Source organism: Hemiscyllium ocellatum, chromosome 4 (assembly GCF_020745735.1).
Source record: "Hemiscyllium ocellatum isolate sHemOce1 chromosome 4, sHemOce1.pat.X.cur, whole genome shotgun sequence".
NCBI lineage: Eukaryota > Metazoa > Chordata > Chondrichthyes > Orectolobiformes > Hemiscylliidae > Hemiscyllium > Hemiscyllium ocellatum.
In genome coordinates this window covers 12,254,531-12,268,186 of record NC_083404.1, presented here as the reverse complement: position 1 = coordinate 12,268,186, position 13,656 = coordinate 12,254,531, and the positions used below count along the sequence as shown (strand labels likewise).

The window sequence follows — 13,656 nt, the reverse complement described above, 5'->3', positions numbered from 1 at the left end:
TCAGATGGCTGAAGGTGTAAAATAACATAAGACATTGTTATGATTCCAGCTGATGTTGTTATTGCTGGATATGTCAGCTCCCAAACCTAAATCTGACTTGATAAATCATATTTTGCTTATTTTGGTTTTAACAAGGTGGTCTTTTGCTGAAAGAAGAATAAAACATTGCAAATACTTTTTGGTAAAACAAAATCTAAGTAAAAACAATGATGAGAAAATTGAAGAAAAAAATCTAGTTACTTATAACACAAATTCAATGTTTTAAACATACAATAAAATCACAATCCCATTAATCTCAAAACTTTTTTTAAAATAATAAGTTATTCCTTCTACAGTACCCACACCAGAGGAAAAATCCTTTTCTAACTCAATAGTCTTAAGGTAATTGTGACTTAAACTCCAAACTGGAAATTTGGATAGCTTCTTCCTGGAGCCGACATACCCCTAATCGTAAACATACTCAACTTCAAGAAATACTTGATAATGTTATCCCAACACTCTTATTTGGCACTATCACTAACTCCTTCCACTATATCCTCCCCTCTCAAGACCAAGCATCTCCATCCAAGGATCTCAGAACTGTCTCAAAAACAAGACCAAAGACGTCTTTCCACTTAAGCTATGGGTGTTTTCCCAAATTTAGAAAAGTCTAGTCCAGAATTTCTAACAGACCTTAAAAACACAATGGCCTATGTTGTTCAGTCATAAAACATAAGCAAGAACTCATCAGGATCCCAACATAACCCTTGTAAATGGCTGTGAAAGCAATCACCATGGCTACAGAGATTCTTGTAAAATAATTATTGTCTTCAGACACATAAGAAACCCATATCTTGTTAACACAATCCAACTTTTAAAAAAAACTATTTCTAAATGACACAATTTATATCACAGCATAGAGACTAGAAGATCCAACAATTTCATTTGCACCAAGCTATATTACAAATTATGTGTAAAAGTGATGAGGGAGTGAAGGTATAAATTGCTCACACAATGTCCATTTTAACTATGAACAAAACCTTTACGTTCCAGGGCAGAATTTAATCCAGGCAACAGGGGCCTCACCTGCCTAATTTTTCCTGTTTTGCCTCCTTTGCAGTGGGCCTACTGGTTTTAAGTTCTCTTGGGCACTTTTAAGTGATCACTGGTGGGCCACCTCCACTTTGGGCACAAGGACCTTAGAGGAGGAAATCCGCTGCCAGCCAATTAGAGGCTAGGATCTATTGTAGACAGCAGGAGAGGGAGCAGTGGCATTAATTGCCCAATTAATAGCCTGAAGTGGTGGCAGAATAGGCAGATCATGAACCTTCCCAGTCCCATCCGTAGATGCACAATATCATTACGGACTAAAGAGTTTGTCCCCTCACCTTTCACCAACGTCCAAGTTCAGATACTGCCACATCCAATAATTCCAAGATTTGCTGTTACGTTCTGGATTTGTCTTTTCCATTTTTCTATTCTGAACTATTTATTTCCACTCTTCTTCTAAATGTGAGATCTATTTAACAGACATAGACAGCAACCTCAAACAGGCATAGCATAGTGGTAATTTTGTTAGACTGTAATCTGGAGCTCCAGGCTAATGTCTTGAGTATGTGTGTTCAAATCCCACCACAGCAGATGGTGAAATTTGAATTCAGTAAAAATCTGGAAAATGGATGTTAGTCTAACAATGTCATCATTGTTGATTCACTGGGGGAAGGACATCTGCCATCCTTCCTTGATGTGGTCTACATGTGACTCCAGACTCTCAAAATGTGGTTGGCTCTTAAACTGCAGTTTTGGCAATTCTGGATGAATAATAAACACTTACATACTGTTATGAATAAAACACTGTGGAATAGTACTGGTAAAGTCTGCCTTTTTTTTCTTCAAATGGCTGATATCTTGTTACAAATCAATTTTTCACATATTACACGCATTGACAATCCATGTATTTTAATAGAACCATCCAGTTAAAAAATTCTTAAAATATGAAAGCAATGGTGAAGCAAGGATGTTTTGCATTCCATTGAATGCTCCCTTCTAATTCTTTATGATGTGTGACAGCATCTGATTGTTTTTTTTTAATTCACCTTCCTCTGTATAGGGAACTGGTCCCCACTGGCTATATCTTCTGACAACTTCTTGGCCAAGGTTTTGGAAATGCCCTCCTTTTAGCATTGCAATAAATGACCTATTTTATCTACAGTTATAAAACAAGACCAACTGGCAATAACTAACTATTGTTTAATTGTTAATTGTCTCACATAGAATTCACATAGGCTACATGGTGAAATAAAGCGATCATTGTTAGCAAATACAAGATTGAATTATTCTCAAGTCTAAATATGGTTGTTGGCTCTTGCTCAATACAGGTACCATTATCCAACTCCCAAATTATTTTACGTTCAGTTGCTTGTGGGGAATGCAGAATTTATTGGAGAAGGACGGACCCGTCAAGCTGCTAGACATAATGCTGCTATGAAAGCTCTTCTAACTCTTCGTGATGAGCCTATTCCAGAGAAGACACCTCAGGTAAATACTTTTCAATAAGTTGGAATTGAGTAATTCGGTCTTAAGGTGTTCAAGATTTACCAGTAATATGTTTCTACCATGGAATTTTTTTCCAAGTTGCTATCCTTTTGTCATTAGCTGACCCCAACTAAACATGTTAGTTCTGAATGGGGTAATTTAAAAAAAAATGGGAGTAGCACTCAATCTATTGCTGAAGTGGTCATTTTACGTGTGTATGTCTGGATAGTAAGTAGCAGTAAGTTTTTTGCAACTGAGCCAAGGCCTTCTTGATAGAGAGCAGAAGACCTGTAAGTCTTTTTCTCTCACCCAGGAACTGAAATTCATTATTGCACTCCAACTGTTGCCTTACACAAGCTCTGCAAATCCAGTACAACACTAGAGAGCTTCTAATTTGTATATCTCTGTTCTGTACCAAGCATTGCCCTTGACCATTACATAATTGGAGCTAACATAATGATATTTGAAACAAAAACAGAACTTGCTGGAGATCCTCAGCTGGTCTGACAGCATCTGTGGAGAGAAAGCAGAGTCCAGTAGCCCTTCTTCAAAACTGAGAATGATATTTTATGTCATTGAGATGTTTTGTTCAGAGAAAAGTTTTAAAATGGACTGTCTGAAAGGTAATCTTTTCTTTTTGAGCACCAATTTATTTATATATTTGTGTGTATGTGTATGCATCTTATATGAACTGAAAATGTGTTGCTGGAAAGGCGCAGCAGGTCAGGCAGCATCCAAGGAGCAGGAGAGTCGACGTTTCCTGCTCCTTGGATGCTGCCTGACCTGCTGCATTTTTCCAGCAACACATTTTCATTTTCAGCTCTGATCTCCAGCATCTGCAGTCCTCACTTTCTCCTATGCATCTTATGTACCTGATTCTTTAAATTCCCTGAGCTAAGCGCAAAAAAAGGGTTGTGTGGTTATTATGTGTTTGTTTAAATATAATCATTTAAATATATGCTTATGCTAATATGTATGTAATCTCAGAAAGTGATGTAATATCATGTGATTTGGTTTTCTTGCATAGTTTGTCAATGCGTTTAAGCTGAACCAACAACAAGTCTCCATTATAGCTCTCTAAACACCTGCCCTTCAGCTTTGTTTATATTAATCTCAAAGAGATAATACAATATGCTGACAATGGTAGTGAGCCAATAGCATTGATCAGCAGCAAAAAATGACAATTCAACTTAGAACTCCTAACTGAAACTCAATCACAGCTCTCTCACTGTGTGGGTTCTGATATAGATTTTGTTCCAAACCATCATTACATAAATAAGTGTCTGTTTCAGGCACAGAGATTGGTCCAGCGTTGTAATTTCACACTAATTCCTTCATGTCATTCCTAGACTCACATATTGTTAACCAACCTGCTGCAAGCTCAAAACCTGTGTTACAGCAATACAGCTCTGCAGACATGTCAGTCTGCAGTTCAAGATGACAGAAGGTTTATATGATAGCAACTATATTTCTAGAGATGGATTGGGACACAGCTGATGTCCAAATTAAGCTGTTTATGAGAGGATTGTACAGTGGTCTGTAAATGCCAAGATTGTGAATGTAAAGTTGAGAAAAATTAGGGTTGCCATAGGAATGTGCAGAATTAATACCTCTGATGCTGACCAGAAAAAATAATCAAAACTGTGGACAACATTTTAAAAAATCAAGTTAGAATTAAAGTCAATTTGAATGTATCATATCTGAAAGGCAGGTGGTACAGACAGAAAGCCAAGAAATGCTTTGATTATTTTGTTCACTAATCCAGTGAAAACGTAAAAGTATTTGATTTCTCTGATGCTAACCTCTCCGAATGAATTATTTGGTTTTTGCCTCCATTCGTATCGAGACTTTGCATGAAGACCTTTTGGATTGGCTGAAGACATACAGTGTGGGGAGTGTATTACAGGATGGATGCAGACACAAAAGTGCTTTATGACTAGGAGACAGCATATGCAAGCCTTATGGTTCAGAATGCTTGTTGAAACACAACAAAGAAATGTGTACAGTAACTGCAATTCCTTCTACAAACAACTTAAATGGTCTGAATATGCAGACACATGCAAAGCCAATGTGCATAAAGGGTTCTGGGTCAAACGTTGCTGGAATTGCAACAGCAGGAATGGAGGGAAAAGCCAACTCACAGAAATTATTCACCTAAAAGCACAAAAAGACAGGAACATAAGGCATATATTGATCAAGTAGATGCCAGCGGAGATCAGCCAGAGGAGCAGAACATCCAGAAAGGGAAAAAAAACCCGCTCGATTATTAATCCAGAAACTCAGGTAATGTTCTAGGGACTGGGTTCAAGTCCCTCCCTGGTAGATAGTGGAATTTGAATTCAGTAATAATCTGGAATTAGAGAATCTACTGATGGCCATGGAACCATTATTGATTGTTGGAAAAACCCATCTGATTCACTAAGGTCCTTCAGGAAAGGAAACCTGCCATGTTCATTTGGTGTGAACTACATGTGACTCCAGATCCACAGCAATGTGGTTGACATGCATCTGCCCTTTGAAATGGTCTAGCAACCCACTCAGTTCAAAGGCCAATAAATGCTGGCCAGCCAGCAATGCCCATGTCCCATGATTGAATTAAAAAAATAAAACGAAAGTTAAGAACAGGAGTAGCTACTTGGTCCCTTAAGCACATCAGCCATTCAATAAAATTAATTCTGGTTACTCCATATTCCAGTCTATTCTAATAACCTTTCACTCTATTGCTTCTTGCTTGTTAAGAATCTATTTATCACTGTCTTAAAAAGCATTCAAAGACTGTGCTTGCATAAACTTTTGACAAAGTGGTTCTAAAGGCACATGGTCCTTTAAAAAATAATTCTTCTCAGAGCTATTTTAAATGGGCTGTTCCTTCTTTTGAAACAATGATCCCCTATTTCTAGATTCTCTCACATGGAGAAACAACATTTTCACATGCACCCTGTCAGGACCCTACAGTATCTAATATGTTTCAATCAAGCTGCTTCTTAATCCTTTGAAGTCCAGTGGATTCAAACCTAGCCTGTCCACTCTTTCCTCATAAGACAATCCATCCATTACATGTTTAGTCTCGTAAAGCTTTGCATAGCTTCCAGAGCATTTATAAATATTTTAATCAATCTGATTCAGACATGTTATGACACACCTCTGGAACAGGTAGGACTTGAGGTAGGGACACTACCACTGCAGCATTAGGGCCAAATTATTTTGAATCTACTTATTTGGGCATATTATGACACACCTCCAAGGCAGATGGGACATGAATCCAGCGATTCTGACCCTGTAGCAATGACACACCACTGTGCCATAAGATTCCTTATCCAATGCATTTATATTCTTCCTTGAGTAAGGACACCAATATGTATACGATATTCTAGTTGTCATCTCTGTATAACTGAAGCATAATCTCCTGGTTTTTGTATGCAACTTCCCTTATAATTAACAGTAGCATTCTATGAGCTTTCCTAATTAATTGCTGTAATTGCACTTCTCTGCATTTAGATTTTTTATTTATCTTGCCAAAATGGACAGAGTTACATTTTTCTGTACTCAATTTCATTTGCCAAATCTTGCCCAATCAGTTAATATATCCGTATCACTTTGCAGCCTTCTTATGTCATCTTTGTAACTAATTTCCACCTATCTTTGAATCATTGGCAAATTGTAGGCAGCAACCTTATCATCTGTATCTTTAAGTAAGTCATTAACATATATTGTAAAAAATTTGAGACCCAGCATTGTTTCCTTTGGCACAATAGCTATTGCATCTTGCCAACCAGAAAGTGACCCCTTCATGTTTACGTCTTATTGGCTAGCCAATCTTGTATCCATTCCAACATACCTTCTACACCATCTTATCACATATCTTCTGGAAATCTAAGTACAGTACATCCATTGGTTTCCTTTTTATCTATGTTACTTTCTCCAAGAAATCCAAAACATTAGTAAAACATGATCTTTCTATCACAAAACCAAATAGACTATGCCAGATAATTTAGAGTTTTTTTTCTAAGTGCCCTGCTACAAAGTCTTTAATAATAGCATATAACATCGAATATTCTAGACTGCAGTTCAAATTATTTTAGATCCTCGCACCCTTCCTATTTCTTATTTATAGCTATTTCTATTGCCTGATAGATGCACTTGCCTTCTCTTATTTTCCATCATTAATTCCCCAACTTACTTTTAATAGGTCAAGTCCTCACTGTGTACACTTTTTTTTTGAGATATTAATAGAAACTATTATTCTCTGTTTTTATGTTTCTATTTAACCATCTTACTATTTAAGTCATTCTTTTCTGTATTTTGTTATCTCTCTAATCATCTGGCAGTTTGAGAGAGAGAGAAGCTTGAATCAGATGTAATGGTTTTACACTTGGTTTTACAAAGATATGAGGGAGGAGCAGGCCAGATTTGATTGGAAGGGGAGCCTGGCAGTGAAGACAATGGAACTGCAATGGTCGACGTTTCTGAGGATAATGCGGAATTCTCAGCAGAAATTCATCTTCAAGAAGAAGAAATATACTAAGGGGAGGACAAGGCAACAAAGGCTGAAAAGGGAAGTGAGGGACAGTGTAAAAGTACAATATAGTGAAGATTAGTAGGGAGTGAGAGGATTGGGAAGCCTTTAAAAACCAGAAGAGGGCAACTAACAAAACAGTAAGTGGGGGGAAGCTGAAATATGAGGGTAATATAAAAGAAGAATGCAAGATTTCTTACAGGTATTTGAAAGATAGAAGAGAGGCAAGAGTGGACATTAGACCACTGGAAAATGATGCTGGAGAAATAGTAATGGGGAACAAAGAAATGGCAGAAGAACTTATGTGTACAAGAACATTTTCTGATTCAGTATTTGGATGTACCTATTAGAGAAGATGCAAACTTGACCTACTCTTGGGAAATAAGACAGGACAGATGACTGTGGTGTCAGTGGAGGAGCTCTTTGGGACCAGTGACCATAAATCAATTAATTTTAAAATAATGATGGAAAAGGATTGACTGGATGTAAAAGTTGGAGTTATAAATTGGAGGAAGGCCAATTTTGACGGTATTAGGCAAGAACTTTCATTAGTTGATTGGGGGCAGGTGTTCACAGATAAAGGGACAGCAAAAAAAACCTTAAAAGGGACTAAAAGGGCATCATTTTCACACAGAAGGTGGTGCGTGTATGAAATGTGCTGCCCGTGTAAGTGGTGGAGGCTCGTATCTGGATGGGTACATGAATAGGAAGGCTTTAGAGGGATGTGGGCCAAGTGCTGGACAATGGGATTATATTAATTTAGGATATCTGGTTGGCATGGACAAGTTGGGCTGAAGGGTCTGTTTCCGTGCTCTACATCTCTATGACTCTCTAACGTTGCATCATAGTGGAACACACCAGTAGCATAAAAGAACTTCAAGTGATTCAGGAGGTAGAGGTGAGTATGGTGGCCATCTCTGAAGTGACGGTGCTGGGGAAGCTGAAAGGTCTGAAAGTGGATGGACTACAGCCCAATGTTCTGAAGGAATATCTAAGAAGGTTGTAGGTGCATTGGTGGTGATCTTTCAGGATTGACTGGAGTCAGGGAGCATCCCAGAGGACTGGAAAATGGCTAATGTAACAGCCCGGTTCATTAAATTGAATTGAATTAGCTTTATTGTTGCAAGTACTCAAATTAGTTCAGTGAAAACTTTACAGTCACCACATTACAGTTACATCTTATGTACAAAGGTACCTAAGTACAGATACTTCAGATCAAATTCTTAGGAAACAAAAAAAGGAAAGAAATAAGTAGTCCACCATTATGGGTCATAGGAATAAATTAGAAAAATAAAGTACTGAAATGATCAGAATATTAGGCCTTCTGACTCACTCCATGGTTGGAGATCTTCTTCATCTCACCGCTGCCTACACCAGAGCCATCAACGTAGGAGTTATCCCATCTTAGGCACTGTATCTTCGCTGCTCGGCCCATTTCGCTGACACAGCTGAACCCCCACTTGCCCCACAACCAAGAGTCCCAGGCTCCACTACCAGGCCAGGCCGCCACTGGGCCATGAATCCCACTTCAGCTGCAGATGTTGCCATGCCGACGCTGCCATCTTGAAGAGTCCGCTGCTGCTGGCAATGCCATTTCTGTTTGCTGGAAGTGCTTTGCTGCCGCTGTTGAAGGGAGAAAGGAAGAAAGTCAGGAGGCAGGAACTTATAGGCCGGTTAGCCTGACCTCAGTTGTTGGTAGATTTCAGAGTCTGTTGTTAAGGATGAGATTATGCAATACTTGGAAGTGCACGGTTAAATAGGGCTAAGTCAGCATGGTTCGTCAAAGGCAGGTCATGCCTGACAAATATATTAGAATACTTTGAAGAGGTATTGAGCAAGTTAGACAAAGCAGAGACAATGAACATGATCGATTTGGATTTCCAGAAAGTCTGCAACAAAGTGCCACACAGGAGGCTGCTAAGTAAGGTCACAGGTCATGGTGTTAGGAACAATGTACTGACATGGGATGTGGATTGGCTGACTGACAGAAGGCAGTGAGTAAGGACAAAAGAAAGCCTTTTTAGTGGTGCAGCCAGTAACTGGTGGAGTTCTGCATGGCTCTGTGTTGGGGCCACAGTTATCCACATTATACATTAATGATCTTGGCAAAAGAACTAAGGGCATTGATGCTAAGTTTGCAGATTACACAAAAATAGGCGAAAGGACAGGTAGTGTTGAGGAAGCGGGGAGGCTGCTGAAGGACATGGACAGGCTAAGGAGAATGGACAATAAGTGGTAGATGGAACACAATGTGGTAAAGTTAAGTTATGCACTTTGGTCGGAAGAATAAAGGCATGCAAGAATTTTGTGATATAAACTTATGCTTTTTAATGGTGACTACAAGATACAAATGTTTGACTTTCATCGATAAAAGGCAGTCTGAGAGTCATAGAGATGTACAGCACGGAAACAGGCCCTTTGGTCCAACTCCTTCAAGCCAACCAGATATCCCAACCCGATCTAGTTCCATCTGCCAGTACCTGGTCCATATCTCTCCAAACCCTTCCTATTCATGCCCATCCAGATGCCTTTTAATTGTTGCAATTGTACCAGCCTCCACCACTTCCTCTCGTAGCTCATTCCATACGCACACCACCCTCTGTGTGAAAAAGTTGCCCTTTAGGTCTCTTTTATATCTTTCCCCTCTCACCCTCAACCTATTCCTTCCAGTTCTACACTCCTCACTCCAGGGAAAATACCTTGTCTATTTACCCTATCCATGCCCCTCATGATTTTATAAAACTCTGTAAGGTCACCCCTCAGCCTCCAATGCTCCAGGGAAAACAGCCCCAGCCTATTTACCCTCTCCCTATATCTCAAATCCTCCAACCCTGGCAACATCCTTGTGAATCTTTAATGAACCATTTCAAGTTTCACTACATCCTTCCGAGAGAAGGGAGACCAGAATTGAACGCAATGTTCCAAAAGTGGCCTGACCAATGTCCTGTACAGCCACAATATGACCTTCCAACTCCTGTACTCTGACCAATAAAAGAAAGCATTCCAAATGCCTTCTTCACTATCCTATCTACCAGCGGCTCCATTTTCAAGGAGCTATGAACCTGCACGCCAAGGTCTCTTTGTTCAGCAACATTCCCTAGGACCTTAACATTAAGTGTATAAGTCCTGCTAAGATTTGCTTTCTCAAAATGCAACACCTCACATTTATCTAAATTAAACTCCATCTGCCACTTCTCAGCCCATTGGCTCATCTGTTCACGATCCTGTTGTAATCTGAGGCAACCTTTCTCGCTGTCCACTACACTTCCAATTTTGGTGTCATCTGCAAACTTACTAACTATTACTCTTATGCTCACATCCAAATCATTTATATAAATGATGAAAAGTAGTGGACCCAGCACTGATCCTTGTGGCACTCCACAGTCTGAAAAGCAACCCTTCACCACCACCCTTCTACCTTTGAGCCAGTTCTGTATCCAAATGGCTAACCAATCTCCCATGGGAACCTTATCAAATGCCTTACTGAAGTTCAAATAGATCGTGTCTACCGCTCTGCCCTCATCAATCCTCTTTGTTACTTCAAAAAACTCAATCAAGTTTGTGAGATGTGATTTTCCACGCACAAAGCCATGTTGACTATCCCTAATCAGTTGGTCTGAATGTGGTTCGAAGGGCTTTTGCTTCCTTCTTTTTCTTAACCAAGCCCTCAATTTCAATTGCATTGAAATAAATGCAGTTTAATTTGTCAATCCTACCTTGTTCTCTGCTTTGTCTCTGCATGCGCTGACCGTTTGACTCCATAAGACTATAAGACATAGGAGTGGAAGCAAGGCCATTTGGCCCATCGAGTCCACTCCGCCATTTAATCATGGCTGATGGACGTTTCAATTCCACTTGCATTCTCCCCTAGCCCTTAATTCCTAGCGAGATCAAGAATTTATCAATCTCTGCCTTGAAGACACCTAGTGTCCCAGTCCACTGCGTTCTGTGGCAATGAATTCTACAGGCCCACCACCCTCTGGCTGAAGAAATGTCTCCTCATTTCCATTCTAAATTGACCCCCTCTGATTTTAAGGCTATGGCCATGGGTCCTAGTCTCCCCGCCTAACGGAGACAACTTCCTAGCGTCCACCCTTTCTAAGCCATGCATTATTTTGTAAGTTTCTATTAGATCTCCCCTCAACCTTCTAAACTCTAATGAATACAATCCCACGATCCTCAGCCGATCATCATATGTTAGGTCTACCATTCTGGGATCATCCATGTGATCTCGCTGGTCTCGTTTCTTTTCTCAACTGTACCGGTCTCAGATTGATCTCTTTCCTCACTGGTCCTCTCCACTATCACATCCCCCCTCCTCCCACAACCCCAAACCCTCCCCCCCCTCCCCCACCAAACTTATTAGTGTAAAGCCTCTCAAGCAGCTCTAGCAAATCTCCCACCCCGTATATTAGTCCCCATCCAATTTAGGTGCAATCTGTCCTTCTTGTACAGGTCACTTCCAGAGATCCCAGTGATCCAAAAATGTGAATGCTTCTCCTATACACCAACTCCTCAGCCCTACATTCATCTGCTCTATCCTCCTATTCCTACCCTCAACTAGCTCGTATCACCAGGAGTAATCCAGATATTACTATTCTTGAGGACCTCCTTTTTAAATTCTTGCCTAACTCTCTATATTCTTCCGTCAGAATCTCATCCTTATCCTTACCTCTGTCGTTGGTTCCAAAGTATGCAACGACCTCCTGCTGGGCCCTCTACCCCTTGAGAACATTCTGCACCGTCTCTGAGATATCATTGATCCTGGCACCAGGGAGGCAACACGCCATTCTGATTTTTTGCTGCTGGCCACAGAAACATCTGTCTGTGCCTCGGACTAGAGAGTCCCCTAACACAATCAAACTCTTGGAACCCAACGTCCACTTCATTGCATTAGAGCCAGTTTCAATGGCAGAACCTTGTCTGTATGTGCTACATTTCTCTGAGAATCCATCTGCCCCTACATTTTCCAAAACAGCATACTTGTTTGAAATAGGGATAACCACAGAAGACTCCTGCACTACCTGCCTACCTCTCTTACCTTTTCTGGAGCGAACCCATGTATGTGACTGTATCTGTAACTTTTCTCCCTTCCTATAACTGCCTTCCATCACCCCCTCTTGCTCTTATAAATTCCTCATTGCCTCTAACTGTCTCTCTAACCGATACATTCGATCTGATGGGATTTGCCATCAACAGCATTTATTGCAGATATAATCTTCAGTAACACGTAAACTCTGCCTATCTCCCACATCCGACAAGAAGAGCATATCACTCTGCTAAGGACCATTTTTGCTTCATCCAATCTGCCGATCCAGAAAATAACATGTCCTATTCCTCTACAAAACACTGCTCCAGGCTAACTTAATACGTATGGCTTATATTTTTAAGTATAATCAAGAGACATATCTCAATAAGAAATATAATCAAGAAATAACCCACTGTACTCACTACTGCAGACGTACAGCAACGCCACACTTAAAACGATTTACTTACCTGTTTCTGTGCTGTGACCTCTCCCAAGCAGGCTCCTCCAAGGTCAGTTGTGAATTTCACTGTTTGTTAATTTTCCCAGATGCACTCCAATGTCCAGCGATACATGAATTCAACAGTAAAGGTAGTGACTGTGCAGGTTCACTGCTGTGTCACTTAGCAGTGTGGTTTCTTTCTCTCTTTCTGTCCTGCACTGACCATCTGCTATCTTTGTCTATACCTCTCCCTTTTAAAAGTGCCATTGCTTTGACTTTTTTTTTCTTCAAAGTTCCAAAACAATGCAGCAACATATAAAACAGTAATTTCTGCTCCTGGAATTCGAGGAAATCACCTCCAATACTTAAAATACCTCAAAAAGGGAGCAGCCTGTTACAGCCAAAAAGTTTTCCGTCTTCCATCTTGGATTACCCAGAATCCTCAGGCAGATCACACAAGTTTTTTCTGAACCATTTCATCAAATTTGGAAACTGTGGATCCTGGGATGGGGAATACATGCAGTCAGTGCAGAGGTCACAGGTCAAGGTTGACTTCCAAAAGTGTCTAGGTTTATTCAACTTCCTTGATGCATACATATTGAGCTTCTTGGAGAAGATAGGCCCAAGATAATTACTGAGAGAATTTTATAAGAAAAACATGCCATTCCATGTTTACTTTTCATCAATATACAGGGCTACTAATATGATTTTGGAAATAAACCTACAAATCAGGTGGTCCTATCAGATGCTGTAAGTCGAGAACCAAACCGTGGGAAGGCATGAGGTATAATCCTCGATATCCTGGAGAATAAAGTCTATGAGTTCTTGGAGAATGTGCATAACATATATATTGATTCAGTCAAAAGCAGAGAGGAACTCCAATGAATTTCTTATGATCCCATAGTCTGAGCAAACTGTCAGATTGTTAGAGAGATTTCCATAAAACGTTCCAGAAAATCTCTTTGAACTTGTGTATGTATTGGCAATTCAAGATGAGATATTTAATTCCAATAGAGTACTTTTCCAAGAAAGTCGACTATTCCTTCTGACAGCACCGACCTGACATATTTGATCAACTCCACCAACACATTGAAAGATAGCTGGCTCAGAGGTCAGTGTTCTGACTCAGCAAGAGTAACAACATGTAGTTGGAGTTTG

The 13,656-nt window shown here is 40.0% G+C and overlaps 1 protein-coding gene across 4 annotated transcripts in view; it reads left to right on the top strand.

The window, feature by feature from the left end:
* The window catches only part of stau2 (staufen double-stranded RNA binding protein 2), a 370,605-nt gene that overhangs the window by 113,165 nt on the left and 243,784 nt on the right, over positions 1-13,656 (top strand). For all 4 annotated transcript variants that reach the window (XM_060822782.1, XM_060822781.1, XM_060822785.1 and 1 more), the window contains one exon: positions 2,358-2,517. In XM_060822782.1, the coding sequence (XP_060678765.1) occupies positions 2,358-2,517 (160 nt within the window). The remainder of the gene's footprint in view (positions 1-2,357; positions 2,518-13,656) is intronic.